This window comes from Amblyomma maculatum, chromosome 2 (assembly GCF_055883805.1).
Source record: "Amblyomma maculatum isolate TAMU_Amacu chromosome 2, ASM5588380v1, whole genome shotgun sequence".
NCBI lineage: Eukaryota > Metazoa > Arthropoda > Arachnida > Ixodida > Ixodidae > Amblyomma > Amblyomma maculatum.
This window is the reverse complement of record NC_139345.1, coordinates 106196324-106224114: the sequence shown is the minus strand read 5'-3', so window position 1 is coordinate 106224114 and position 27791 is coordinate 106196324. Positions and strand designations below refer to the sequence as shown.

The 27791-nt window shown below is 48.6% G+C and overlaps 1 protein-coding gene across 1 annotated transcript; it reads left to right on the top strand.

The window, feature by feature from the left end:
- The first annotated feature begins 728 nt into the window (after positions 1–728).
- LOC146199484 (neprilysin-1-like) lies at positions 729–24104 on the top strand. The gene is made up of 11 exons (XM_084592135.1): positions 729–732; positions 1013–1350; positions 9408–9746; positions 10423–10671; positions 11520–11723; positions 12474–12716; positions 13928–14131; positions 15132–15427; positions 19332–19476; positions 19851–20234; positions 23994–24104. Exons 1-11 carry the CDS (start codon positions 729–731, stop codon positions 24102–24104), a joined length of 2517 nt encoding a protein of 838 aa, XP_084448261.1.
- The last annotated feature ends 3687 nt before the right edge of the window (positions 24105–27791 follow it).

The following is a 27791-nucleotide window of genomic DNA, read 5'->3' as shown; positions in this document are numbered from 1 at the left end:
CTCCTGGTTTCAAGGTCATTGCGCGGCTTTGGTGAACTTGAAAGCTGTATCTCGGAAAGTAAGGTTTCCGCCTTAAAATGCATCTACGTGTTGAGGTGCAAATCGTGTGTCCACTTGCGAGTTATTCACGTCGCGTTTCGAAAAATATTCTTTACATTTTGGCTTTACAAATGGCAAACATGGTGTCGATGTCGTGTTTGGTGAATCGACTACTTAATTTACAATGTCATCTACTCAGGCAGTGTAAAGCTGGCTTGCCCGCATCATGACTCTTATTGTGGCACTGCAGCGGGAATGATTGCAGGGGCGCGGCCTAGAAAACCGCGCGGCTGCAATGCAGTCTGAGGCAATTGAAAAAAGAAGGTGCACATTTTTTTCCGTACAGAGCCAGAAGAGATAACCAAAAAATATAGATACAACATTCTATTTGCAGATAGAACTAAAATAAATTTGGAAGATTACTAGTTTGTTAAAAGGAGACACTTTTCTGTCATTGTTTTTCTTATTCTTTGTCTCATTTTGTTTGCTCTGCATTTTCATACGGATTACTTTTCCGTGTTTCTTTTTTCTTGCAATCTGTCCTATATTTCTGTTATTTTATGCTTTTAATATCTCTTTTTTTTTTCTTGCTTTACACTGGTTTGCTACCTTAGATTTTTCTTTTTCAATTCCGAACTGTAACTGTAATCCAGACATTAATATGTATTTTTGTGGTCTTGAGTCCTAAGATGGGTATGAATAGAACAATGAAAACTGCGTTGTTTCTCTGCTTATGCCAAACACGTCGCATGTGAAGCCGTCGCGAAAAATTTTCCGAGTGCATCACCAAAGATAAATAAAAGTGTGCAGTCCACCCTCTCTCACACTTATAAAGTAATGCTGCTTTTGTAGAACTAACGGGCATTTATGGGAGAGAAAATCGCGTTCCACTCGGACGCAGTCTGCTACCGGATCACACACCTTTGTTCGTAAATGCTCAGCTGTTCCGATGGGTCATGGTCTCTTCTTACAGTCTCGACATCGTTGTCGAAGCCGCTGTCATCCGCAGCTGACTCGTCGAAGCCCACAGCTGCCGGCTCGCCGACGTGTGGCACGCCGGTGAGCGGCAGCGCACCCGCGGCGGGGCGCGAGGGAAGTGGCGGCGGCGGTGCGGCCAGTCCCGCGCCCAGCACTCAGAGCTCGTCCGAGTGCGGCGACCTAGACCTGGTGCCCCCGCCCAGGCCTGCACGGCGCCTTCCGTCGCTGCTGAACCGCCTGCAGGACTCTAGCCGCTTGGCGATGGCCCTGTCACTGCCACTGGCCGCCACGCTGCTCACGCTGCCCCTGGTCGCGGCGCTCATCTCCGGAACGGTGCGCGCCCATGCGGTCGAGTTCTTTAGGACGCCTGGCTATATTCACGCACGTTTAAACGAATTCTACAGGATAGGCATCTAATTTCGGTTGCTTGTTTTACTCCTTGGAAAGATACGTACGGCGTTGCTATACACGGAGCCTGCGACCGCTATATAATGTATAATTGAATTTTCTTTTCTCACCTGTTTCAGTCTGTATTTCAACGGACGAGCGATGGTTATAACTTAAAACTTAAGTTTAGGTCACGTGAAAGCTGAAAAATAATCGTTCCTTCATCGTTTCGATTCACTGAAACACCAAGCTTCATCAAGAGCAGGAATCAAAACGAGTGGAGAAGGAAAGATTACATCGCAGTCATGTTTTTCACCCCATAATGTGACCTAGGGCCATATTTCCAGTTTGCGTCGTTATTGAAAGTGTCGCTATCTCCCAGACCTCGAGTCATCTGATTGGTGGAAATGGCGGTACCGGACGTCACTACCACTTCCGGTTACGGCATTATCCCCAATCAGATGGCTTGGGACCGGCGACACTTTCAATAACGACGCGAACTCGGAATACGGCCCCTAGACTCGTGGATGGTCAGTGCGCGCGTTCGCGAGCAAAGACATGTGAGCCCGTGTAAATACTTGGAGCAGGCGAGCTTGACGTCCCGTCATTTCCACCTTGCCATATAGTGCGCGCAAAGACCGAACTCTACGCGTGTGCTATCTCGGGCAACAACATCCCATTGTCCCACATCGGCCGTCAGTGTCAGTGCCATCGCTCGTGTGGAGGCCCGCCCGCTGTGCCAAGTGCTCCAGTGAACTAAGACAATTTACGGGCGGGCCTCAAGCATCCTGCTGCGCCCATGTAACATAATGTCCATACCTTTTATTTTTACCTACCCTGTCCTTTCTTCCTGTCGCTCACCTCTTTGATTTACTCTCACTTTTACATGCTATTCCTTTACTTCCGCCGCCCCAGTTCAGGTGCTTCCGATTACTAGATAGCAGATACTGGGCTGGCAAATATCTTTTTACTTTCATTTTTTGTTTATTTGAATAAAAACACTTACTACTACACTAATAGATGAAGGAAAGCTGTTTTTCATTCCTGCATGCCTTGACTCAACTTTGACGTCATAACAATCGCTCGTTTGTTGAATTCCAAAACAAAACAAATTAAAAAGCAAATTAAATTATAAACTATTTAGTGGTCAGAAGAAAATCATTTGTGAGTCACGTGTAGTAATAATGTCTTTTGTACTGTTTCTTGATGGTGACAACGCAGTAGACAACAAACTAACAAACAGGCGTAATACTGGAATCAACTCTTTACTGGACTCACTTGCGCCCACAAAAGAATTAAGAAACACGGCGGCGTCGCCAGCAGCAATGGTGCTCGGCGGTCGTAGATAAACCAGCCAGGAGACTCCGTACAGAACATTACGGAAATGCTTGTGCTTGCTTGCGATAATTCCAGGCTAATCTCAGCGCATCTCCTGCTACAAAGAAAGCGATAAAGGAGCGTTTCACGATACAGAGCATGAACAAAGAGCACAAAAAAATTCGAATGGTTCAAAGTAGTATCAATAAGAATAAGGAAAATTTGCCAAAAATTGATGTCTACACTTCCTTAAGTTCATTTGTAAAGCAAGGCTGATTCTTGGACTAGTTGGTAGAGTTCAGTCATTTTGGTGAAGCTTGAAGCGCAATCATTTTTAAAACTGCGCGAATAAAACAAGGACCGAGCGAGAACGCAGAAACACACACAGCGCAGAAAAAACACAAGTGCGCTTGTGTGTTGTTGTTGTTGTGGCTGTAGGAAGAAGGAAAAGAAAATGCACGGGCCTGCTACTGGCTCTGTAGCTGAGCCACCTCCGCTGCCTCGTGCAGACAGAAAAGAAAATAGAGAAGAAAAAAGAAGACGGAGAGAAAGACGCTCGCCGCAACAACAGCCGTCGTCCACCACCGAAGCAGCGGGTGCAATGACGGCCTACAACAGATAAAAATTCGGTGGTAGGGCTGTGTTTCTGCGTTCTCGCTCGGTCCTTGTTTTAAAAATGAATGATTCACACCAACTAGCCCGCCAGAAAACACTTTTGAAGCGCAAAAAAAAAAAATGGTAGCAGAAGGTTTGGTGAAGAGGTATCCAAGGAACTGTTCCTCAGTCCACCAATAGTATAGAAAGACGGCGGTGATTCCGCATATGCACTGAATTTCACACAGGCTTAAGAGGGTGGCCAAGAAGGCAAATGCGAGGCTGGTTTTCTCTGCCCCAGGCAAGTTGTCAAAATTGTGCAGAGTCATGAACCCGGTTCCAAGCCGCTCAAAGAATGCGCTAGGAGGCATGAAAATAAATTTGTGGAGTGCACACAAGGAGTGCACGCAGTGTTCCTTCGACGTGGCCGAGCATACACGTATACAGATGATTGAAAGACTAGCAGAACAAGTGCAATGTAGCACAACCAAGGGAGCTTGCTATGACTGCCCTAGTAAAAATTCTAGGGGGCACTTTTGGACCACTAAAGTGCGATGAGTCGAAAGCCTTTGTAGCGCTGTTATCTGCAGCTCTCCTTACGGCACCTCTTTCTCTATCTTCTTTCACTCCCACCTTCCTCCTCTTTCTTACGGCTCAGTTCAGGTCTCCGCGGAGAATTGACAGATACAGTGCCTTAATTTTCTTTCCTGTAAACCAAATTGAAACGCCGCTGATGCCTGCAGTAGGGAAACGCGCGCGTCTTTTGTGGCTAGTGGACGCGTAGCGCATCGGCTTCGTTGTTTTCGGTTGAAATCTGTGGAGCAAGATCTCTGCAGTTTTATGCCACCGACCTCAAGACATCGAGCGGTATCTGGAAACACCGCGTTCCCCAAGGTGGGCCATATTTTGGCCGGTCTAGGCCCGTTTGAAGCTTCTGCCATGCCATCACGGCGCTAAGCCTCGCCTCACCCGCAAGTCGCGGTGCAAGTCAGCTGGAGACCTATAGTAAGCATCGGCGATTCCTCATCTCAGCCCGATGACGTGCCTCTCAGTGAGGAGGCATGCCTGCAAGTTATGGCGCGCCTAGGTCAGGCTCAGAGACCACATAACAGTACCGCTGTTGGCGAATCTGCCGGATCAGGAGTACGCGTCCTACTCGTCGAATACGTCAATCATATTTGGAATGGTGCAGGGTCTTTGCCGGATGAATGAAAGACTTCCCTCGGGACTTTCATCCCCAAGCCCGGGAAGGCGGCACACTTTGATAATCTGCGCCCAATTCCCGTACTTCATGTGTCGGAAAGCTTATGGAGACGATGGTAAGCACGGGTCGAACCATCTTAGAATGGGTGGGTCGAAAAATAGATAGGGGCACAGCCGACAAGTACGTTGCCCTACCGCCACAATGTCGCGAGAACATCATTGTCCCTCCTTTCCCCCGCAACATGCACTCAGAATACCACAAAAGAGAAGGGAAAAGAGAGCAGAAGCACTGGTTAAAAGAGCAAAAGAATTCAGAGTAAAAGAAGTCGCCGACGCTGCAAGCGGCCGATCGGGAGTGGCAGTCGCCGCGGTAGTCAATGGTAGCGGCGCACCAATCGTCTCCGCCACCATCCGGAGCAGAAACATAGACACGGCTGAAGAGGTCGCAATAACGCTCGCTTGAGTCGGAACGAAGGCTAGATTCATCTTTAGCGACAGTAAAACTGCTCTCTGGAATATCGGAAAAGGCAGGGTCTTGGAAGAAGTCGCCCGAATTCTATCAGCTGCAGCTAGAGTCGATCGCAAGATCACCTTAATTTGGGTCCCAGCACACACGTCCGCCACCGGCAACGAGGCGGCCCATTATTTAGCCCGAAACCTCTACTTCCGGGCAAACGCGGAGCCGTCCGACTGCCAGGAGATGGGCGAACGTTTGCAAACCTATAAAGAAATCATCAAAATTATAGATTAGGAAGACGTCTGATGCCGCCACCAGGTCCTAGTTTAAATAATAAAGAGGCCATAGCCTGGCGGCGATTACAAGCGGGAAATTTCCCAAACCCTGTCTGGTTGTTTCACACCCAGATAGATGTGAGGACAAATTATAAATGTAAAGCCTGCGAAGCGAGGGGGACCCTCGACCATATATTTTGGGAATGCCCTAAGTCCCCGGGTGCTAGGGACAACATTAAAAGTAGAGAAGCCTGGGAGGGCCTGGGAGGCCCTAGCTGCTGCCAAGAGAAGTCCCCGCTGACCAGCAAAGAGCCGTCCGCTTGGGGGCTGAGGCCGCCGATAAACAATGTATATTCGCCAGTCCTTAGTCGTGGAGGTTCCAGCCCCCTTTCCTCGGGCCTGTCGGTGCCAGGAGCAGAGAGTAGTGGGCCTTCTAAATCGGTGGAAAATAAAGTTTCAACCATCATCATCATCATGCATATACGAAGCTGACCCCGCCGGGCGTCCGGTCCAGGCGTCCGTGCGGCGCATTTCATTTGCCGCTTCCTCGAACGCCGCACCACACAGCAAACAGAAGCAGACCCAGTACAGCAGGCATCAGCGGCGTTTGAAACTGATTTACAAGATAGAAAAGGCGCAGTATCTGTCACAATTTCTGATTGATTTATAGGAAGGAAAAGACGCGGTAACTGTCTCACTTGTTTTCTGTGGACATCTCAACCGCGCCGTAAGTGAAGGGAGGAAGTTAGGCGGGAGTGAAAGGGGAAATAGAGAAAGAGGAGCCGTAGTGGAGGGCTGCGGAGTAATTTCGACCACCTGGGGATCTTTAACGTGCGCTGACATCGCACAGCACGCGGACGCCTCTTCGTTTCGCCTCCATCGAAACGCAGCCTCCGAGGTCGGGTTCTAACCCGGGTACTCCGGCACAGTAGTCGGGCGTCTTACCACTGCACCACCCCGGCGGGGATACAATTCTCCACGAACATATATGTACCACTCCGTAAAGGAAATGAGGAAGGTGCCGGGAGTTAAAGAAGAAAGGAACATAGAGGTGCCGCAGTTGAGGGCTACGATCCCGCACTATAATGGCTTTCGGCTTAGTGAGTGAGGGAGTGAATCAACTTTATTGCCCGACAGAAAAGACTCTTTTCTACCTCAGGTCCTCCCCTCTAGAGGAGAGGTGCCTTGGGGCAGGTGAGAATCCGCTTCAAGTGCTGGCCAAAATCCCCTGGATCTCGGTGGCCTGTTCAGCCGGTCGAACCACTAGTAGCATGGTGTTCCGGGGTTGAGCTTTCCTACAAAAGCCTCCCAGGCTTCTAACAATTTTGTTTTCCCTGCCTGGGGAATCTCCCATATTATATGGTTCAGGGTTCCCCTCTTCCCGCAAATCCTGCAGCTCTCATCTTAAAAATCCGGGAATATATATTTATTTAAGACCGGATTTGGATAAACATCTGCTTGCAGACACCTCCATGCCGTAATCTGTTTTCCATCTAGAGTCTTGTCTGGAGGGATTAGTTTCAAACGCTGCATCATAATACGACAGCAGACATCCTTCTCTGTTGTAGTCTTCCTCAGGTTGCTCAGCAGTAGAGATCTCGAGCCAGGTTGTGAGCAGCCTCGTTGCCACTAACAGACTCGTGCTCTGGGGTCCAAATCAGATTAATTGTCCTATCCAATTCTTTTCGCCTTAGAATTTTAAGTGCCATGGGAGATATCCTTCCACTAGCAAAATTTTGAATTGCAGTTTTACTGTCGCTCAACACATACGTGACCTTGGTGCCGACGCAAGCAAGAGCTATTGCAACCTTCTCTGCCACATCAATACCACCACTCTTAATCGATAGTGCCGAGATCGAGCCCCCTTCTCCGTCAACCACTACCACTAAGGTGCCTTCCTTCCGTTTTCCGCCCGCCGCATCCACAAATGCGACCTGCTCCCTCGGCTGCCTTGAATAAATGCGTTCCAGAACCTCAGTCCTTTTTTGCCTTCTATCTTTATTGTATTCCGGGTGCATGTTTCTTGGCAATAGGGGGGCTCGAATACACTCTCGTGCCTTCCACCATATGGTGGCCTGCATGCCCCTTCCCCTAACCTGATTCAGCCCCGCTTTTTCCAAAATTACCTAATTCCCATCCTTGTGGTGCTGAGCCTTTCTAGCTGCGAGATATTTACCGCCTCAATCAGTTCCTACAAAGTATTATGCATTCCCATAGCCAACAATCTCTATATGGATGACAAAACTCTCTTGATACACTTCCTCATAAGGGCATCAATTTTGCTCCTTTCTGCCGCCTTTAAGTTCAAGTAAGGTGTCGCATAGCTCACCCTACTCGTAATAAAGTCCTGAACCAATTTAATCAAATTTTTCTAAGACTCCCTTTCTTACTTCATATTCTCCCCAAACTCTGCATGACATAGCCTTCCAGCTTTTTGATTGTAACAGCAATATGGCCATTCGCCTGCAGATATAAGCGCAGGATCCTAATAGTCTAAACATCCGGAACCTGCACCCCATCTACCAGAATTTGAATTTTTGAAGGCGGTTTATCTCTAAGCGCCCTGACCTTGTATAAGAATAATTCCGACTTTTCCGGATAGCACTCCAAGCCCCTTTCCACCGCGTATGCTACAATACAGTCGGCTGCCGCCTGTAGAGTTTGTTCAATCTCTCCATCACTGATCTTATCTATCCACAAATTATGTCATCTACATACATGCTGAATTTAAGATTCGGGTTACCAAGCGCCTTTAGCTGCCCTGGAAACTTCCTCATGGCCATATTAAACAGTAGGGGTGACAGGACCGCCCCCTGCGGTGTTCCCATAGCTACTTCCGAAGTGTTCTGAAACACTATTTCGCTTCTCCTTTCTCTCAAGAAATCCCTGATGTAGTTATAGGTTCTTACACTTACTCCTACCTCATTCAGTCCCTCTAGGACCGCCGAGTGTTTTACATTATCGAAGGCTTGCTTTAGAACCAGCCCTAATATCACCTTTGCATCCTTTGTATTAGTTTCCACAATGTCATGATTCAGGAGCAGCATAACATCCTGCGTGCTAAGGTGCGGCCTAAAACTGAACATTTCATCCGGCCATATAGCTCATTCCTCTCCATAAATCTAGATAACCTAGCCTGCACTACATGTTCCATCAATTTCCCGATGCACGAGGTCAATGAGATTGGGCGAAGATTTCCTATTCCAGGTTTATTTTTTTATTTTTTTTTTCCTAATTGCACTTTAGTGGTCCAAAGTACCCTCTTGAATTTTTTTTTTTTTCACCACGATGGTTGAGAATTGTTACCTAGGACTCACAAGTTATCAACCGTTCACTTAGTAATTACCTGCTCGATTAGATATGCTCCTAGCGCTTTGCAGTGCAGTGACGCTTCGCAGAATCTTGTACACACATGATACTACTGATTATTTAATGCGTGGGTCTGCAAATTAGGACGCCCATATTATTGCAAAATAAATAAAAAGGAGTCTGGTGTTGGCTCACGAAGCCTCAGTGGAGAGAAATAAACTCAGCTCTCCACTGAGAAGGGTGTGTAATAGGAACAAAAGGTGAAGGCGACGAGGGGGGAGGGGTCGGAAGCATTGTCGTCATCAAGAGTCGAGTGGGGAGAAGAGAGGAATTCGAATGTCAATGCATACTCTGCTGCCTGGACTGCATTGGTCGGCCGTGATGTGCGTGCGTGCGTGTGTGTGTGCGTGCGTGCGTGTGTTTGTGTGTGTGTCAAATGCTGTGGATAACTGTGTGCCTTCTTACATTATACTCTTGCTTCCCGCATGTCTTGTTCTTGTGTTGCAGATACTTTTTCTGTGAAGAATGAATGAGCGTTCTATTTTTGTTGCTGACTGCATTCTGACGTATTTCTTTAGCCTTGCAAATACGCATCGGTCACTGTCTTCTGCATTGATTTAGGCCTAACGGGGGTTGACAGGGAGCCTCAGTCCGCATGCTAACGCCCGCAAGCAACTCAACCCATGTTCGGTTTTATTTGACAGCTTGCGGCCATGTTCCTCACCCCCTTATAACCCCATGAAAGATAATCTACCTGGTTTGATTAGACTTGAAATGCAAGTTGGGAGCGTCTGTCAGGATCTTTTCCCATCTACACTTGCCTTGAGATTCCGCGGCGTGCGGCGCAGGTGACCGACTGGCGCTCTGCGTCCCACGGTGGCGGCACCCTCTATTTGTGCAACGACTCGGTGTGCCATGCCGAGGCGCACTACTTCGACGACAAGCTGGACACAGCGGTGGGGCCCTGCGACGACTACTACGCGCACGTGTGTTCGGCCCACTGGCAACGCGTGCTGGCGGGTGCAGACCTGCGCGCCGCGCCGTACGCCAGCCAGAGCCCCGGCTACGCGTACCAGGCTCTGCGCGAGATGGCCTCCACGTACGCGGCTCAGGACTCCGACCGCATACACCAGAACAGGCACCACTTCGGACACCAGATACTGTTGTTCGTCGCCTCCTGTGCCCAGGTATATGCGCACGAAGGCGTCGAGCCAGGGCTGGCCTGGTGGAAGGCTGAGTTTAGCGCGCTACGCCACGTGGCATGACGCTGTCGGACTGTGACGCAGGGAAAGGCAAAAGACGGACGTAGCTCTCTTGGTTCCTTCTGGCGGCGCCCGGAAAGCAAGTTTACTGGTGTCATCTGCTGTGTGCAAACCAGCCGCGATACTTGAAGTTGAATTTAAAGAATAATGAGGAGGGGATGACGAGGATTCTGTGAACAGAGGAGCGAGGAAGTTAAGGAAACGCGTGACGTAAATAAGACCTGGATCCCTTCTCCGAACCGCTCCTACTGCACATCAGGCACCATCCGAGCTTAAATACCCAGGCTCGTGTTTCTCTATTTATAGCAGGAGTTCAAGGCAGCGCTACAGCGACTCATCACGAGTATATAGCGCCACGGAATGTTGGGGACGGCATGCATATACATTATACCGATAGTTGGTTTCAGCTCGCTACAACGCATCGTGGTGATGCTTAAAATGCATTTATGAGAGATCCAAATACGATTTGTAGTCACCTTTGGTCAGGGCAAAGAATTAATGAGATGGTGCGTTCACGAAGCAGGGAGGTATTAATTATAAGAAAATATCACTGATATAAACGCCTCCTGACACATGTCCATGGATGCTTGTGCACGCGAAGGAGTCGTCCCGTACGTCACGCGAGACGGACTCCCTGTCGAGCGTGTTTCGGTACCTGGACCTCGAGGGTTGGCCGTACGACGCGAAGCCGAGAGGCCGCAAGAACGTGGCACACATCGCGGGAAAAGTGGCCGGCTCGCTGGCCATCTTCCCCTTCGTCACCGTGGGTCTCGAGCGGCTGCCCTCTTCCCGCCAGACTGACCAGCAGCGCCAACCAGCCGCGGACAGACTGCTGGTCGTTCTTGGACAGGTATACCATCGGGCTCCCGATCCTTTCTGCACGAATGCGATTTCTATCAAAGTTCGCTTAACTATTTTAACTGACAGCTGTGGTGTCACTGCGGGCACAATTTTTAACCGTACAGATTTATATTCTGTCTATATCGTCTTTTGGTGGAGACAGTACCGTCAGAAAGAAATGAACAGACGAGTTACACTTCAATGAACCCTTTATTGAGATGTTATGCGCCGACAAATAATTAAGCATTTTGGCAGTGACGATATAGTAACAAGCGTGATTGACATCCGATCGTCCTACTATAATCTTCGATACTCTCAGCAGCGCTCAGTTTAAAAGCCACAAGGAAACATCGAGATAAAGCCGCCATAGGCTACAAGAACAACCAAGATCAATGTAGAAGCAGTCGCCCATGAATGCAATCATTCAATGAAAATTTCGGCGAATCTGGAGCTAACAATAAAGCGATAAGTCGCGTCCATGCAATGCATGAGTATGCATGAGCAAACATCACACGATCTTCGGGGCATTACCTACATCATTATGCGTGTTACGTGATAAGGTCGCACGCCTGTGGCTCTTGGCGGCAGCAACAAATAAAGACTGCAATAGTTCGCTGCATTATAAATAGTGAGAGAACTCTTTATCCTAACCTTAGGTAGACCATGTGAACTGAATTGAAGTTGATACATGAGCCACTTAAAAGTGGTGCCGAAGATTACCGTAAAAATATTTGCAAATTGTTTACAGCTATAAGAGGTATAACACTACCGTAGCGCATTATGGTGACAAGCATGACTCGATGGTAAAGCGGACGTAAGTTTAGCTCTAAGACAAAGATGCTGCACCCCTGGCCTCAGGCGCAGCTTCTGTTGCCTCCTCACGACCACATGGACGAGAGCCGGGCCATGGACTGGTACCGGGAGGCCATCGACCGCGCTCTCAAGTCCTTCTACAAAGGGCGGGAAGAGGACAAGATTATAAACACCATAGTGGAGCTGGAGAGACACCTCGCCCGCTCCATTGAGAACCAGCCCTCGCTCAAGCCTCCGCCTTTCTACAGGGTATGAGCTTGTTTCTTTTATATCTGTCTCAAGGGCTGACAGTAGCCGGTCTCACTGATTGCTATTTATATCAGCATACTTAATCTGTACACTTAATTCATATTTACTCTCTACACTTAATTAAACAAATATCAATAATGTGCGTCTAGCCATGATTCGGGCAGAGTAAATGACATGCCCTGGATCATCACGCCAACGTAGTTAATCTATTTCCCGTCCAGCCCGCTGCGCACCATTCCAGCCTTTCGACAACCCCGCCGGGGTGGCGCAGTGGTTAGGGCGCTCGTCTACTGTGCCCAAGGATGCAGAATCGAATCCCGGCCTCGGCGGCCGCTTTTCGGTGGAGGCGAAAGGCTATAGGCGCCCGTGTACTGTGCGATGTCAGTGCCCGCTAAAGAACCCCATGTGGTCGAAATTTCCGGAGCCCTCCACTATAGCGCCTCTCATAGCGTGAGTCGCTTTGGCACGTCAAACCCCATAAACCAAAACCAACCCTTCAACACTTTCGAGTTATTAGCGCTGGCCTAACTCAAATCACCGTTGATAAAGGTGGCTGTCTTGCGATAGATCACTGCTGTTCGGAAGAATGAAGTGATGTGACTGGAAAGCTATCGAGTTGACAGAGTAACGCTTGCCCTGTCATGCTTCGGTCTTGGTTCTCCGCGTGATCCAGAGAAAAATACCCCATATTCATCGCGAATTTCACGCCTCAGTCGAACAACATGCGCGCCTATGCACTCCATTCGCTAGGTGTCCCTGGGCAGCGTCCCCGGCAGCGGCCACTGGGACTGGATGATGTTCATGAACAGCGTGCTGAAGGGAAGCGCCGCAGCCGCCGTTGCCCAGCCTGTGGCCGTGCGCTCCATGCTGTACCTGCAGCGGCTGGCCAGGCTGACCCAAGGCACGCCGCTGGCCGTGCTGCTGAACTACGTTGGGTACCGGGTGCTGGTCGCCATGGCGCCTTTTTTGCCCGGACCCACTGGCGAACACCTGGTTGGTGAAGTGTTTTCGTGGAAAATTATTCGCTCTTTAATAATAGGTGCGACCTACCAAAAAAAAAAAAAAGAAAAGCGGTTTTAAGTTGTTGAAGACAATGAACTTTATATAATCTCAACTTTCTTTACCAGATGTAGTGGCCACTGCATAAAAAATGAATATTAAATGATCAAAATGACAGTGGGACAGTCATATATTACACATGATTTTTCGACGTCTTCTTTGGTGCGCATAACGCGTTTCTTTTACCATCCAACTTATCAGTCTTTCCAAGACGAGCTGATGGTTCGATAGATAGTTTATACTGATTCGAAAGCTTCACTACGCCCGGTATCAGCCAAGGTCAACCTCGGGTGGCAGGCCGCTCGACCTTCAATGAGCCAGAGGTATGGCTATATAGCTTAACAATGGTACCGCCTATGGTACACCACCACTTGACCACTGAGGGCAGATACAGCATCAAGTGTTCCCTCTTGTAGTTTACGACATCCTCGACTCCATAGGCTCATGTCTAAACGTAAGCTTAACCAAAGCAAAACCAAGCAAAACGATACGACCCTACGCCTAACCATGTTTAGCAGGTTAAACCTCAGTCATTTTTTTTTTCTATTGCGTTCGGTATCGGATTCAGCGCTTTATAGAGCGTAATCTGTTCTGAAACTGTTTTTTTTTTTATTTATTGAGTGCTTAGCCTCAATAACTCTTCCAACTCCCATGAGTGTCTGAAAGAAATAGAGGATCCAGGGTAGAACGAGAAAAAGATGGCTGCACAGTATGAGAGAGCACTGAACAAAGGCTGAGGGGGGGGGGGGGGGGACCTCAATTCGCAAGCCTAGCCAACGTTTCTAAGTGGACTTGTTTTCGTCTGTAGGCAGCGCGATCATCACTGGCGGGGGTACGCTTCTGCTTCCGAAGAAGAAAAGCCAGGGAGGGTGGAGGGAGGAAAGTGGGGAGAAAGAAGTAGGGCAAGGAGTGAAATAATGCTTCTTCCTTATGAATTTTTTAACCTGGAACCGATAATCCCGTGTCCTGAAAAAGGAAATAAAAAGAGGCAACAGCAGGAAAAATACAATGCGGGATGGAAGATGAGTCATATCATCATATAGCGGCTTAAATGAAATCAGTCGCGGCATTGCAAACCATTGTCGCCCCAATATTACAGTGCCCAGTGTTTTCAAGTGATTATAGACGTGTTGACGTGGGCGCAGGTTCCTCTCTCGGTGGACGGCCGTCGCATTCCCGGCATGGAGCGGTTGCAGGCGTGCGTGCAGCTCGTCGAGAAGGTGTTCGGCGCCGCGCTGACGGTGATGCTGCGACATGCCACGCCCTTCCTTAACCAGCCGGACACGGAACGAAAAATGCTCGGCCTGGCACACAGCGCCACCGATGCCATGGCGCACTTCATCAGACAGGTGCGCCAGCGTTCTGGTCGCATGGATCCTCGCTGTTTCGAACATCCCTGCCTTCCGCCCTCCTTTTCTCCTCCTTCCTCGCTGTTTCGCACTATCGTGAAATTTGTCATTGACTGCTGCAATTCTGTCAGTCGAACTGGCAGTGGGTGTGTATTTATTGTTGTTGGTATCTGCACGCTACTAGTCAGACCACACTTCGTATTACATCGCAGAGAATGAGGTCATAGCAATTAGGATGGCAGTGTAGAGAGCAAGGTGGGCACAGAATTTAATGGGAATTGGGCAGCCGCAGCTAGCGCGCGGCAACCTATAGATATACAGTTGATAAGAAAGAGCTTTTTGTCCTGCAGTGGCTTGTAGCCGTGGAGGTTCATAAATAATAATAATAATAATAATAATAATAATAATAATAATAATAATATTAATAATAATAATAATAATAATAATAATAATAATAATAATAATAATAATAATAATAATAATAATAATAATAATATAATAATAATAATAATAATAATAATAATAATAATAATATTAATAATAATAATAACAGTATAAACTGTAGAATGAAAAAGTGGGCTAGTATATATGTCACCGTTTTGTCAGCGCTTGTCTGCGTGTCTTCATTGTCCAGCGACTTGATTCGCGCTTTACCGTCCAAAACGAACTATAGTCTACAGATTTTAATGGACTCTGCATTCCGCTAGTCTGCAAGCTTCCGCGAAGTTAGAGCTATATTGCCACAAAACTGCCGGTGTCTGTTGCTAATTATCAGATAAGTTTGGAATTATTGGTTAAGTTCATAATGGTTAACAACATTATCAACTGGTCCGAACTGTCTCGTCTATTCTGCACCGTTTTTTACGCTGAACCTAATATACGATCTCCTCTGCGTTATTATATATACCGCCACACACCGTTACCCACACCTATGCCTGCCGACGATCGGATCACCAGGGCCAAGAGGCGTTGCTGCAGCCATCACTGTCCTTCCTCGCAGGCCCCGTGGCTGTCGGCGGAGGACCTGAACGCTACGCTGGCGCGCGTGTCTCAGACGTCTCTGTCGATGGGTGTGCCTCGCGACCAGCCGAGCGAGGCCGAGCTGGGCCAGCAACTGGTGGACGTGCCCACGCTCAACGAGCGCAGTCTGCTCGAGAGCTACTTCCACATGAAGACAGCTGTGCAGCGCAGATATTGGACCGCGCTGCACCGGACTCAGCATAATGGCTCTGTGGCCCGAGACGAGCACCTCGTCGGAAGCATGCTCGGCGTCAGCAGCTTCGACCTCGCCTACGGGTACGGCCAGGACACCTCAGCCATGCTTTGTTCGTAAATGCAACTTTCGGAAACTTAAAAGCTGCCATAAGCTTGAGGGTAATTTGCAATGCGAAAGCACTGATACGCTCAGGACCACCGTTCAAGAGTCTAATTGTCCGTTCTTGTTTGTGCCGTTGCTCATTGGCTAAGCTGTTTCGTGAGTAAAGCCCCTCAATAATTTGAAAGTAGCGACACTCTCCTCCACTCCGGCGTTTTCCTCCTCGAATATTCTCGCCCGCCGGCTGCGCGCGATGCACACGGCACGCTTTTTTGGGCAGCGCTCGCTCGCCGTCCGGGCAGTTGGCTGGCACATGCGCGCGCTCTTAAGTTCGCGCTTTTTCCACACTCTGTTATTGAATAAAATCACGAGTAAGACATGCGACACGCTTGACTACCACGAGCCACATAAGTTAGCGTCTCGTACGCGCAATGAAAGTGTCAATTAAGAGCGCTTGCGGCACGAACAAAACCACTTACTGCATACATCTCACATTCCTTTTGACTTTTCCTTACCGTCTGTCTCAACATGGCATAGTATATGAAGCTTAATATTTACAATATATTTGAACATTCCAGAATTTTTTCAGCATACCAATTGTTAGCTAAATTTAGATTCACCTCGAACTAATTTTCGCGGAAGTACAGTTTATGAAGATGCTCACGAGTGGAGTTTTAGTAGTGGGATGTTTGCTGGGAACAAGCTGGGACATTTGCTTTGATAGCCGTCTTAAAATTTTTCATTAAGGTTCAGTCTGATTTTGGCACCGCGCAGTGCACATGCAACGGCTTAATCGTTTTTGTAGTTGAGAATTTTCGCGGCGGTTTGAAAACGAATATGAACTCTTTTCTATTAAGCATGAAACGCCTTTAGGTACGGCTGTCGGCGACTTTGAGGTGATGTCGAGCCGAAATCGAGAGCCAAAGATCCGCGCACAGATTTCTTGTCATCCAAGGAAAGTATCCGCACCCCAAAATTTGGCCCTCTCGACCACCGAAATTAGGATTCGACTTCACTGAACTCGCCATACCCAAAATATAGGTTAGACATCGATTTTGACCACATTCGGATGAGGTCAAATTTAGAGGGTTCCTGGGGCTGCATTTTGCGGGAGGTCCCGAAATTTGGACGTAACTACTGAATTCGCTATATTCAAGTTAGGTTAGACGCCAATTTTCGCCAGATTCGGGCAAGGTCAAATTTTAAGGGTTTTAAAGAAATTTTTGATGTGCGGATATATAGTTTTGCGGACACGTTCTGTGGACGAGTTCTCTACACGCTTTCCTGCAACATAAGCCTATTAATGCCTAATAATCTCCCTCATTGCACGCGCTATCGTTGAAAAGCGAGACCTAGGTTCAGAAATTAAAGCGGGTATCGTATGCGAATGTATGCGCATTGTATGCATCAGCCGTCGCTATTATTGCACGTTGAGCGGAACCATGAAGTGAAAACAATAACACGCATAACGACGCAAAATGATCAGTGAATTAAGTGAGATTGCCAGATTAGTGATGCGCTTGCATGCAGTTTCAGTATACACATTCGCTTGTACCTCGCGAGATGGGCAGTCTTCGTCGGCGTAAAGTTCTTGCGGCCGATGTTGTGCAGCCACTTTTTTCTTCTAACGGTGTCTTTCTTGCCGCTCGGAATGGCGAAAAGAGCAAAGCCTTTTTCATGCCGGCTTGTGCACTGAAATGCGCAGCTACTGGGCTGCACTAAAGGGGCGTGTATAACGCGAAGTACAAGCGCGCAATGTCAGGGAGCTCGGTCGTAGCAGCGGCGGCTGTCCAAAAAATGTCACCGACGAAAAAGGAAAACACAAAAAGAGCGAACTTAGCGCGCGCTTTTCCCGAAGACCGCCCGCGGAGCCAATCACCGTCTGATGGGAGAGGTGAGAGAGGAGGATCGGCGAGGGTGCGCAGCGCGGCGGCATAGTTCACAAAAGTCGCTACTTTCAAATTATCAAGGGACTTTATTCGTGAGGTCACAACTACGCCGCCTCACGCGGGTAATTAAAATCAAGTCCGGCGGCTCCAACGTATGGCCCTAAGCCAACAAGCCCATGGAGCCTATGACTGACAAATGGCTGGCCATGACCTCTTGCAGTGGTCTCACACGAAAAAAAAAAAAAGAAAAAAAAAACTTCATCGGAATATATTCGAACCGATTGGGCTCTACCGGACTATTTGGATTCAGTATCCGTACGTTTTAACCACTGAGTCAACGCATCCGGTGCTTTCGCTCGTCATAACCAGGGAACATCCGCCTTTGTGTGCGGCGGCTTTAGGCTGAACCCGTGGCCTCCGCAATCAAGCGCGCCGTTGTAGTGGAGCTAATTGCGGAGGCCATAGTTAAACCACCGCCATTTGACGCGGCGGCTCCCAGGTGGCGCCATAAATAAGGCTAAACTAGGGAGCCTATACATGTTGCACTGCGGGCACCATGTAGGTTCCCTAGGCTAAAATAGGCTAAATTCGTGACCTCCGCGATCACGCGTGCCGTTGCACCGAAGCTAATTGCGTTGGCCGCAGTTAAACCTCCGCCATTTGACGCGGCGACTCTCTGATGGCGCCATATGCACAGCTGAAACTGAAGCGCAACAGGCCCATAGCCGCAGAAAACATCATTTATCGTTTGATAAAAAAAAAAAAAAAAAAAAAAAACAATTGTAAGGTTACTTGGCGTCACCACAGGCAAAGTGATAAACCAGTTCATCGAGCGTCTTGTGGAAATCAACAATCAGGAAAGTGTGATGTAAAAATAGCAACTACACCAACTTAAAACAAGACGAAAGAAAGCCCGTGCTCTTGAGTTCTGAACTATAATCGATTTAAGGTTTAACGAAGATATAACCCCTTCAATTGTTTTTGCCACGTCACCATCGCCTTTCGGAGATATTATTTAGGTAGCGTGGATGCAGCCATTCTTAGCTTTTTTACTTACCACACAAGGTTTCTTTTCCGAATTATCAAACATAAACAAGACAGCATACACACAGGAAGTGACTTTCTGGCAGTACTCGACCAGGTTAGGACTCCTAAGAAACATGCACGAAAACTTTTCTTCCCGACTGTGCCAACTATGCGTATATTGAATGCATCTCGGGCATTATGGTATAGCAATGAGATGGGGGGAAGGCATGGTGCTGGACATTAACTTGCTTGAGCGAGTGCGCAGGTGCGTTTGAAGCTTGAAAAAAAAAAAAAAAAAAAAGATTTACATGGCTAAACTAAAGGTAACTTGAGTGCATTAGGACATTTTGCCCATGTTTAGCTTTTTTAGCTTGGTTTAGTTTTGGTTATCTTTTGTTTCTGCGCTCCCCTTTCACATCCTCGTTTGCGTACATTCATGAGTCTTGCTACACACCTAATCTCCAATTCCTTCACGTGTGTTTCATTTTATACTCATTAGCATAAAACCGCAGGGTGCCGCAGTGTGCGAAAACCCGTCTGATGTAAAAACCCTACTTTAACCAAGCCGTACGATAGTGCCTATATGTATACGCACCCCAGGGGTATCGTGTCTGAATTGGGATCCAAGGGTCACGGTGAGTTCGATTTAAGTTGGCAGAAGCCGGTCTTGTGATGTCACGCTACCCGCCGACCAATCAGTTGCCGGTTATGGTTTCAGCTGAACATAATGACTTTTTCTTAAATGATGCCCAGCTCTAGCGTACTAAAGGCGTGGCCGAAAAGTTTATCCTCTCCTGTCTAGTTTGCTCGAGGACTGCCAGTCTAGGGGTGCATGTCTATACCCTGGTTTACAATTACTTGCCGATCAAATGCGTGCTAAGTTAGTGGTGCCCCCTCCCTGTGAATCGTACCTTACGGGAAAAGCAGTGTATTAGCACCAGATGCTGTACGCACGTGCGCATGCGTGCAGGCACGACCCGGAGCGCAACAGCGTGCTGCTGCCGTACGGCGTGCTGGGATTCCTGGTCCGCGTGCAGGACATGCTGCCCATGCACGTGCCCCGCTTCCTGCACTACATCCTCCGGGGACTGTTCGCCGTCGTTGCCGATATGCAGGCATGTGATTTGAAACTCACCGTCGATCTTGATGCCCGGGTCGTAAAAGCCTGCTTGAGAGGTCCCAGGTTTCAGCATAGTCGTCGGCGTAATTAACTGACGAAATGGGCACCACCAAAATGGCCAAAGGCAATGCACGACGCTGTGTTTGTCGTTAACAACACGCTACGATTCCACTCTGCTCTGCCAGAATTTTACGTCGAGCTCGCGAGAATGAACTGGGTGACTGTTGACCTCCGGCTTCGGCCATGACATATAGGTTGAAATAACGTACCTGCCCGTATTTTCACAACCATGCCTGTTCTTTGATTTGCTTTCTTGTAACCCTTTAGTGAAGTGTGAAATGTTTTCAAGCAGACCATTGTACAATGCAGACTGCGCACGACGCACCCTACCGTCCGTCGTGGAGCCGCGCGACGTCTCTTCGGTACGCGCACATGTCGTGGTGCTTCCTGCGCCAATACGCGGAGGCCCTGTCGGCCGAGGCCGGCTCTTCCGCGGCCGCCGCCGAGGACTTCCTAGCCGAAATGGTTGAGGACAACGCGGTGTTGGAGCCCCTATACCGCGTCTACCTGCGCTCCTTCCCGCAGCGCGACGGGCGGCCCGCGCTCTTCCGGCTGCCCACTCTGCGCGCCCTCTCCACCGACGAGCTCTTCTTCATCAACTTCGCCGTCGGACACTGCGACCCGGCGGCGGCGCGCAACGGCACCGCTGCCAGGCAGATCCTCTCTCGGGAGCGGCTGCCAGCCAAGTTCAAGGTGTGCTCCTCTCGCTTTGTGCTCTTCACGCTTGCCAACTGATGCTGCATTGGCTGGGCGCCACATAAGCCCATTGAAAAACTCGGAGCATTTGCAGACTTCGGCGCAGTGAGGAACGCATGATTCACCAATTCTATTCTGAAGTAGTTAAACTGCACCTCTTACCCTCTATATACAAAGTCCTGCACCTGCAACGCTCATGTGCGCAGCAAAAAGGCGAGCACTCCAATATAGAACCGAAAGTACAAAAAAACACATTTCCGAGGTCCAAGCGCTCTGTGTTTGGGAGGCAGCCATTGATACCTCGCGGTAAGCGCGCGCGATCTTGATGGCTGAACACGTATTGTATTACCCATCTTTGCATACGCACTTCGATGTTCCTAATTTCCTATGACCTATGCATCACTACTGTAACCACCCCAGCCTGTTAATAGCTATTCGTTTCTCGCGTGCGTACTGGGCGCCACGTATACATCGAAGGGTGCTTACGTAAGCCTTCGTTAGGCCCTACTTTCGCCTCGCCTTCAGCAACTGGCAAAAATCACACTTAGGTGCAGATGAATAGAGATAAACGTAGAGATAAATAAGCTGTTCTGTATGAATTGCTACCGAGCCGAGATCAAGTTAAAAAAAAAAAAAGACTGCATTCGATTTAATGTCAGAACTTTGAAAGGAGGCTTTCCGGGCAATGCCTTCGGTTCTTAACTTTGGTCCCCCTCCAAAGGGAGGAGGACCAGCTTTGTCCGTCTATCCCATGACTGAGCAGTTTAATTATTCCCTTTCTTCTGGGGACTGCATGAGCACCGGTCGCCAACACAACGGGAGGATATTTTTGCAGATCCTGGGGGCGCAATCACGTGACACAAAAGTGCCGAAGCCTGTCGGTGTTCTTTTTCTTTTGCTTGTTTTAAATTTGCTGGAGGGAGTGTGGGTGGCTTCAAGATTGATTCATTGATTGATTTGTAGGAAGGGAAAGGCGCGGTAACTGTCTCACTTGTTTTCTTTGGACACCTCAACCGCGCCGTAAGGGAAGGGAGGAGGGTGGGAGTGAAAGTGGAAAGAGAGAAAGAGGAGCCGTAGTGGAGTGCTACGGAGTAATTTCGACCACCTGGGGATCTTTAACGTGCGCTGACATCGCACAGCACACGGACGCCTTTTCGTTTCGCCTCCATCGAAACGCAGCCGCCGAGGTCGGGTTTGAACCCGGGTACCCCGGCACAGTAGTCTGGCGTCTTACCACTGCACCACCCCGGAATGTCTCTAGTCCAACGCGCGGGAAGGTGAAAAGAGGCGCTTGGTCGTCGGAACGCGGCGTCGAGCTGGAGGAGGGGAAGTAGTGGTAGCAGTAATTGGTTCGCAGGAAAGAGAAGGCGCTGTATCTGTCACACTTGCTCTGTGGACACCTAAACCGCACCGTAAGGGAAGAGAGGAATGCGGGAGTGAAAGTGGAAAAAAAGAGAAAGGGGAGCCGTAGTGGAGGGCCACGGAGTAATTTAGACCACCTGGGGATCTTTAACGTGCGCTGACATCGCACAGCACACGGCGCCTCTCCGTTTCGCCTCCATCAAAACGCAGCCGCCGGCGGTCGGGATTGAGCCCGGGTACTCCGGCACAGTAATCGGGCATCTTACCACTGCGCCACCGCGACGGGGTGAGAGGAAGTGCCCCTTCCTGCGAGCAAAGCACACGGCAGCACGCACGCTTCTTTTCAACCTAGAAGTGCGGAAAGGATGACAAAAGGGGCAGGCAGGCTAGCCAGTGTGGACAGCACGGTTTCAAACCAGTGACGGCTTGCCATGCTTGGAGCTTCCCTCGACCATGCCCTCGACAAAGCACAGAGCAGTATGCACGCTTCTTTCTTTCTTTCTTTCTTTCTTTCTTTCTTTCTTTCTTTCTTTCTTTCTTTCTTTCTTTCTTTCTTTCTTTCTTTCTTTCTTTCTTTCTTTCTTTCTTTCTTTCTTTCTTTCTTTCTTTCTTTCTTTCTTTCTTTCTTTCTTTCTTTCTTTCTTTCTTTCTTTCTTTCTTTTCCTAGCAGTTAGGTATGGGCTGCTTCGACTTGTGCGCCAGTGAAGGGAGCACTAATGATTTGACTGCTTCTGTGCGCAGCGCGTTATAGCACAGGGCTCAATAGGTCGCTTTCGTACCTTAAGTTGCGCCCGTTATGTGGCGGAAAATTGTCCGCCAATAAGCTAAACAACATCTTGTATAATTCGCAGCATAATTTCAAACGTGAGGATGATCTCAGTCTTGACAGTCATTTCTTTTCCGCCACTACAAATTGTGTGGGCGCGCATGTAGTAGTCAATATAATTGCGGCTCCGAGTACTCTCAATGAGGAAAGTAAACGCACAATCCCTGCAGCAGGCTGCGAGGAAGCAGTCTCACGACTCCGAATCCTTGCGTCGCTTCGAATACCAGCCGCGCCGCCAAACCACAGGAAGAAAAAGAACGAAAGCAAAATATCGAGAACACACAGAACCCGTGCTCACTCTACACGGGCTTTCTACATTCCTCCACACGTCGCCTTTTTACTGAACAGCGCGCCTCTCTCGAAAAAAAAAAAAAAGAAAAAAAAAAAAGCTGCACGAGACACGTGTACATGACGTATGAGCTACGCCACTCATGTGTCACTTGTTTTCACACCGAGGACCTGCAAAATATTCTCCCCAACCCGACGTCATTTTTCACCTACCGGTATAGGTATTAGTTTGAATTTTACACCATGCTTCTTCCCCAATTATGTTGCCTATATTCGAAAGGACTCTATTCAGACAAATGTAAAAAATGTGATGCCAAAGCCGATCTAAATCTATAATTTGGAAATGCCCACTGTCTCTACCTGCGAGCCACTTCATACGCGACTCTGATCACTGGGATGCTCTACTGCTCAGCCAGCTCAGCCCCGACCCGGGGACACAGATAAAAATTATCCAGACTCGCTGAAAACGCCGCCGCTGCCCAAGGGATAGTGGCCATCGTTTAAGCGGGGAGCAGCCATTCGGGTCGCTCGTCTGTATCCGCTGGAAATAAAGTTTGCCCTCCACCACCCCCACCATCTACCGGTAAGGTGGCTACTACCGATATCAGAAAGGGAAAGTTGTTTCGTGCCTCTTTTGCTGGGAGGTTCCTCTCCGTCGATGCCACTGGCTGGAGGGCTTCCTCTGAGGAATTTAAACGCGCCATTGTTGACTTGTTACTGACTATAGCTATATTGGCCAAACCTGAAGTATGTGGACGCTAGCACGTCGTGTTTCACTGTGCTTTCGGTTCGATGTTTAACCTCAAGCAAATGTCTCGTTGGTTTGAGAGCTTAGCAGTAGCGCACTAGGACGGCTTAGAGCACCTTAACAGAAGGCATTGCGATAGTGCGCTGTTTTGTGTACTCATTCCGCATGAAGTTGACGAAGACGGCGACAAGCAATGCAGAGAGAGAGAGAGAGAGAGAGAGAGAGAGAGAGGTGCAGTTGAACACGCGGGGTGATCGGCTGCGGCAGTAGCACAGTGCTCTCATGCAGTGACGAGCGAAGCCGATCGTCGCCGGTTTGCAACCTAGGTTCGGCACACTTTGACCACGTCCATTTCTTGCGGGTCTTGCTGTCTTTAGGCAAATACACAAACACAAGCTTATAGTTCTTTCTACTGAGAGCCCTACACTTTCATAGACACTGCGGGTCGCGAACATTTATCGCTAGACAACATTCCCCGGCATCAGCCAGTGCGGAGGTGTTCACTTGTGTGGTGTGTGCAAACGGCCCGCAGGTGAACGTCCCGCTCAGCAACTCTGAGCTCTTCGCTCGTGTCTACGGCTGCAAGAAGGGCTCTCCCATGAACCCGGTTCGGACCTGCTCCGTGTGGACTCCGACCAGATGACCAGCAGGGCTCCATTGGCGCCGAGGTCGTCGTGGGACACGCCCGCGCGGTTGTGCGGCTATTGGGCAGCCTGGTGTGCGCCAGCTGCGCACTACGAGGTGTCGCCGAATGGCGACTGCAATAATAAACCAGCGCTCGTTTCGCGTTACTTTACACACCCCTGACAGCTCATCTTTCTCTCTTTATCCACAAGCAAAATTCGTGTGTCTGCTCAAGATGCCTGACTCACTTCGCTCCCTTCCTTTACGAAATTTTGCTGATGCCATCGCACACTGACGATTTCACACAGTTAAGTAACCTCAAGCCGTTATTAGTATTGTTACTTTGTTTAAACTCTGTTTACTTCTCTACTGACTGTATTGTATAATTATTTTTTTTTATATATATCATGTTCACCTCCCACTCCTGCTATAGCTCCGGAGGAAGCTGCAGTATGTAAAAAAATAAAAAAAAAAAGAACAAAGAAACCAAAATACGTATGAGTGGTAGCACGGAACATAAGGAAATTCTCATATGATGTCAGCGAAAAATCCTGGAAGTTTACACCCGTCGTCCTGCAACACATGGAGTCAAAACGGCATTGCACGCTTTACTGTCGTGGTGCTTTGAATTCAAAGATGGGTAAAAGCTAGACATAGACTACCGGACGGGAAGAGCTAGGACTGGTACACCGTGGCTGGATTTACACGGGGTCGGTCCCACTCGCACCATCAAGTTTTTGGCTTGATTAAATATTTATGGCCCCGCCTTTGTGGTTAGGGCGGTCGACTACTTTGCCCAAGGATGCGGGATCGAATCTTGGCCACGGCAGCCGCTTTGCGATGGAGGCAAAAAGCAAGGCACTCATGTGCTGTGCGATGTCAATGCACGTTAAGAACCCTAGGTGATCGAAATTTCTGGAGCCCTTCGCTACGGCCTCTCTCATAGCCTGAGTCGCTTTGGGAAACCTCATAAACCAAATAAAAAAAAAACTGATAAGGTAGCCAGTGTGGTTTTCCCATGTAGAATTTCTCGCCCCGTTTTCAAACCTGCGCTTTGTAGGCGTTCCATTGATTGTATACATGTATCGCCGTGTCTATAAGAATTCGCATGTACGTTTCATGCAGCTAGCATCTGGGCGCGGCCGCCGCGACCACAAATCTATATATACATATATACATGTGTAGTGGCGCGGGTTTCACACTTCAGTGCGTGCATCGTGATGCATATAGCTAGCGATGCATGACGGTCGTCAAAATTGCGGAATTCGATGCACGAAGGTCGCGGCGAGCATAGCTGGTAGATGCTGACACTTCGGAGTGACTCTGAATTGAGGTAGTTGGCACATTTCCTAAATTGCGGAAATTTGTCGATACGAGTAACCAGGAGAGACGACAGGATACTGGCTCGTGCACGCACGTGGTGGCATCGGCTGTCACCATCATTTGGGATAAGTAGCTGGGATGGACAATTAATGTACTGTGTAGTGGAAATCACCTTCTACCTTTAATTTGTCCGTTGACCTTTGGGTTGACCTTTGACCTACGAGTGTCGAGGTGACGTTTTTCAGCGATCTCCAGTCTTCTGAGAGCCTGTTTAATAAACAATACAAATTCTCCATGGAGTTTTCTACGGTCATGGTAGTGAAGTTGGGAGCAGGATGATGTCTTGAAATCATTCCAGGCTGAGCATGTCTAGCATTTGCAGCGAATTTTTGCTTCTGGTGTGTGCATGGTAGCAGGGTCATATTAAAAAAAAAAGGAGGGGGGGGGGGGGGGGGGGGGCGACCTTGAACATATGCGCATGTAGATCCACTCCCTTCTTCCTCTTTATTGTTGGTCGTTCTCCGCCCGCGTACTACGCTATTGGAATGTCCACAACATTCATTCTAAGTACACCAAATTAAAGCGTTTAACGAAGTGTTGTAATGGATTCACGTGATTATAATTCGTTAGCATATACGTTCTGGAGCATATACGGAACATAAACGCCAGGATACACTATGGCACGATCTTTCTATTTCCCTTTCGGGAAGCGGGAGAAAGGGAGCGATGAAACTAATTTAGAGATGTAGGGCGACGGTGATGGTGGCGGGGAAAAAGGAAGATGTTTTTCTTCTTCCCAAATATTGTCAACAAAACAATACACTTTTTTAGATTTTGCCCCCCGCCCCACTCTATCGACGCCGCTGGATGGGTGAGAAACCACAAAAAGAACAAAACAACTTTTCTTCAATCCGTTAGCAAACACAGGTCGCCTAATAACAAAAGGGGCCCCTATAGGGTGGAGGGGTTATTCATTTTTGCAGGACAATATCTCCCCGGCTGATAAACCAGACGAAGTTACTTTAGTCGTAGACCTTTCCTCGTTCTGATTTTCTCGCTTTGTACATGTAGCTCGAATATTCGTTATTTGTGGTTCCACGAGTGAGCCCCTTTCCCTGCTGTCGGTGGTGAGGTCCTGGGCTGAGAGGCCATAGCCCTCCAGGATTGTAACAATTTACTTCTGCTGGACACTGAGCGAATCCTAGATCTGGATCATCAGTAGGTTTCGGATATTGGGAGCGCTGTATACGTATATAATTCCTCACTGAAGGTGTCCATTGCTTCGGCAGTGGTGGCGAGATCTGTTGCGCATCTCGGTTGCGACCTTATGTTGGCCTGGTGCTCTATGAGCGCTTGGCTCGGAACACTGGGAGTGCGGTAAGTGCTTTGTCGCTGCAGATGTGCATCACATATCGATAGGTATGACCAAGCAACGTTTGCTGCGAACGTCTCGGTTTCGCCAGATGTCAAAAAGGACAAGTTGCTGAAGTCGATGTATTATCTTTGGATCCCAATGGTTACTGCTCCTTTTGGTGACTTTCAGAGGTGACGACGTCGGCGCACCTTAGCGACGGCCTCTTTGTGCGTTAAATTCTTCCTTCTTATTAATTTTAACACCATATCATTCTATCTTCAGGCGGAGACAGTCCCTACAAGCAGCATCCTGATGACCACAATAATTAGCACGCTTAATAACCGTTGCCCGGCAGGTGTCACTGCTGTGTTGCTCAGAACAACTTGGGCACACGATGTTAGAAGGTTAGACATTTTTGGCACTGGGTTTGCGTTCGGACGAAAGGCCTAGCAACGTGTCGAAAATGCCTAACCTTCACGTATGTCGTAATGAAGTGTGCGGACATGCGGTATAGCAATGCCGTTGGTTATTGCTGGTCGGATAAGAATGTTTGGTTTGGTTTGTGGGATTTAACGTCCCAAAACGACTCAGGATATGAGAGACGCTGTAGTGGAGGACTCGGGAAATTTCGACCATCTGCACTGACATCGCACAGCACACGGGCGCCTTGCTTTTCGCCTACATCGAAAAGCGGCTGCCGATGCCGGGATTCGATCCCGCATTCTTGGGAACAGTAGTTGAGCGTCGTAACCACTGCGCCACCCCGGCGGGGGATAAGAATGTATAGGCAGGTTAAGTCTTCACCTGTGCTCAAAAATGCTTTAAACATGCATGGGAACTTGGCCTGCTTGATGATTGCGGGTAAACCATTCGTAGCCAGTAGTTCCGAAGGTGCACGTAAAGTAACGATAGTATTTGTTTTAAATAAACCTGGCTGTTCTACGTTTAATGTCTTCTAATTGGTTTGGTTTATGGAATTTAAAACCCCAATTCGACTCAGGATATAAGGGACACCGTAGTGGTGGAATT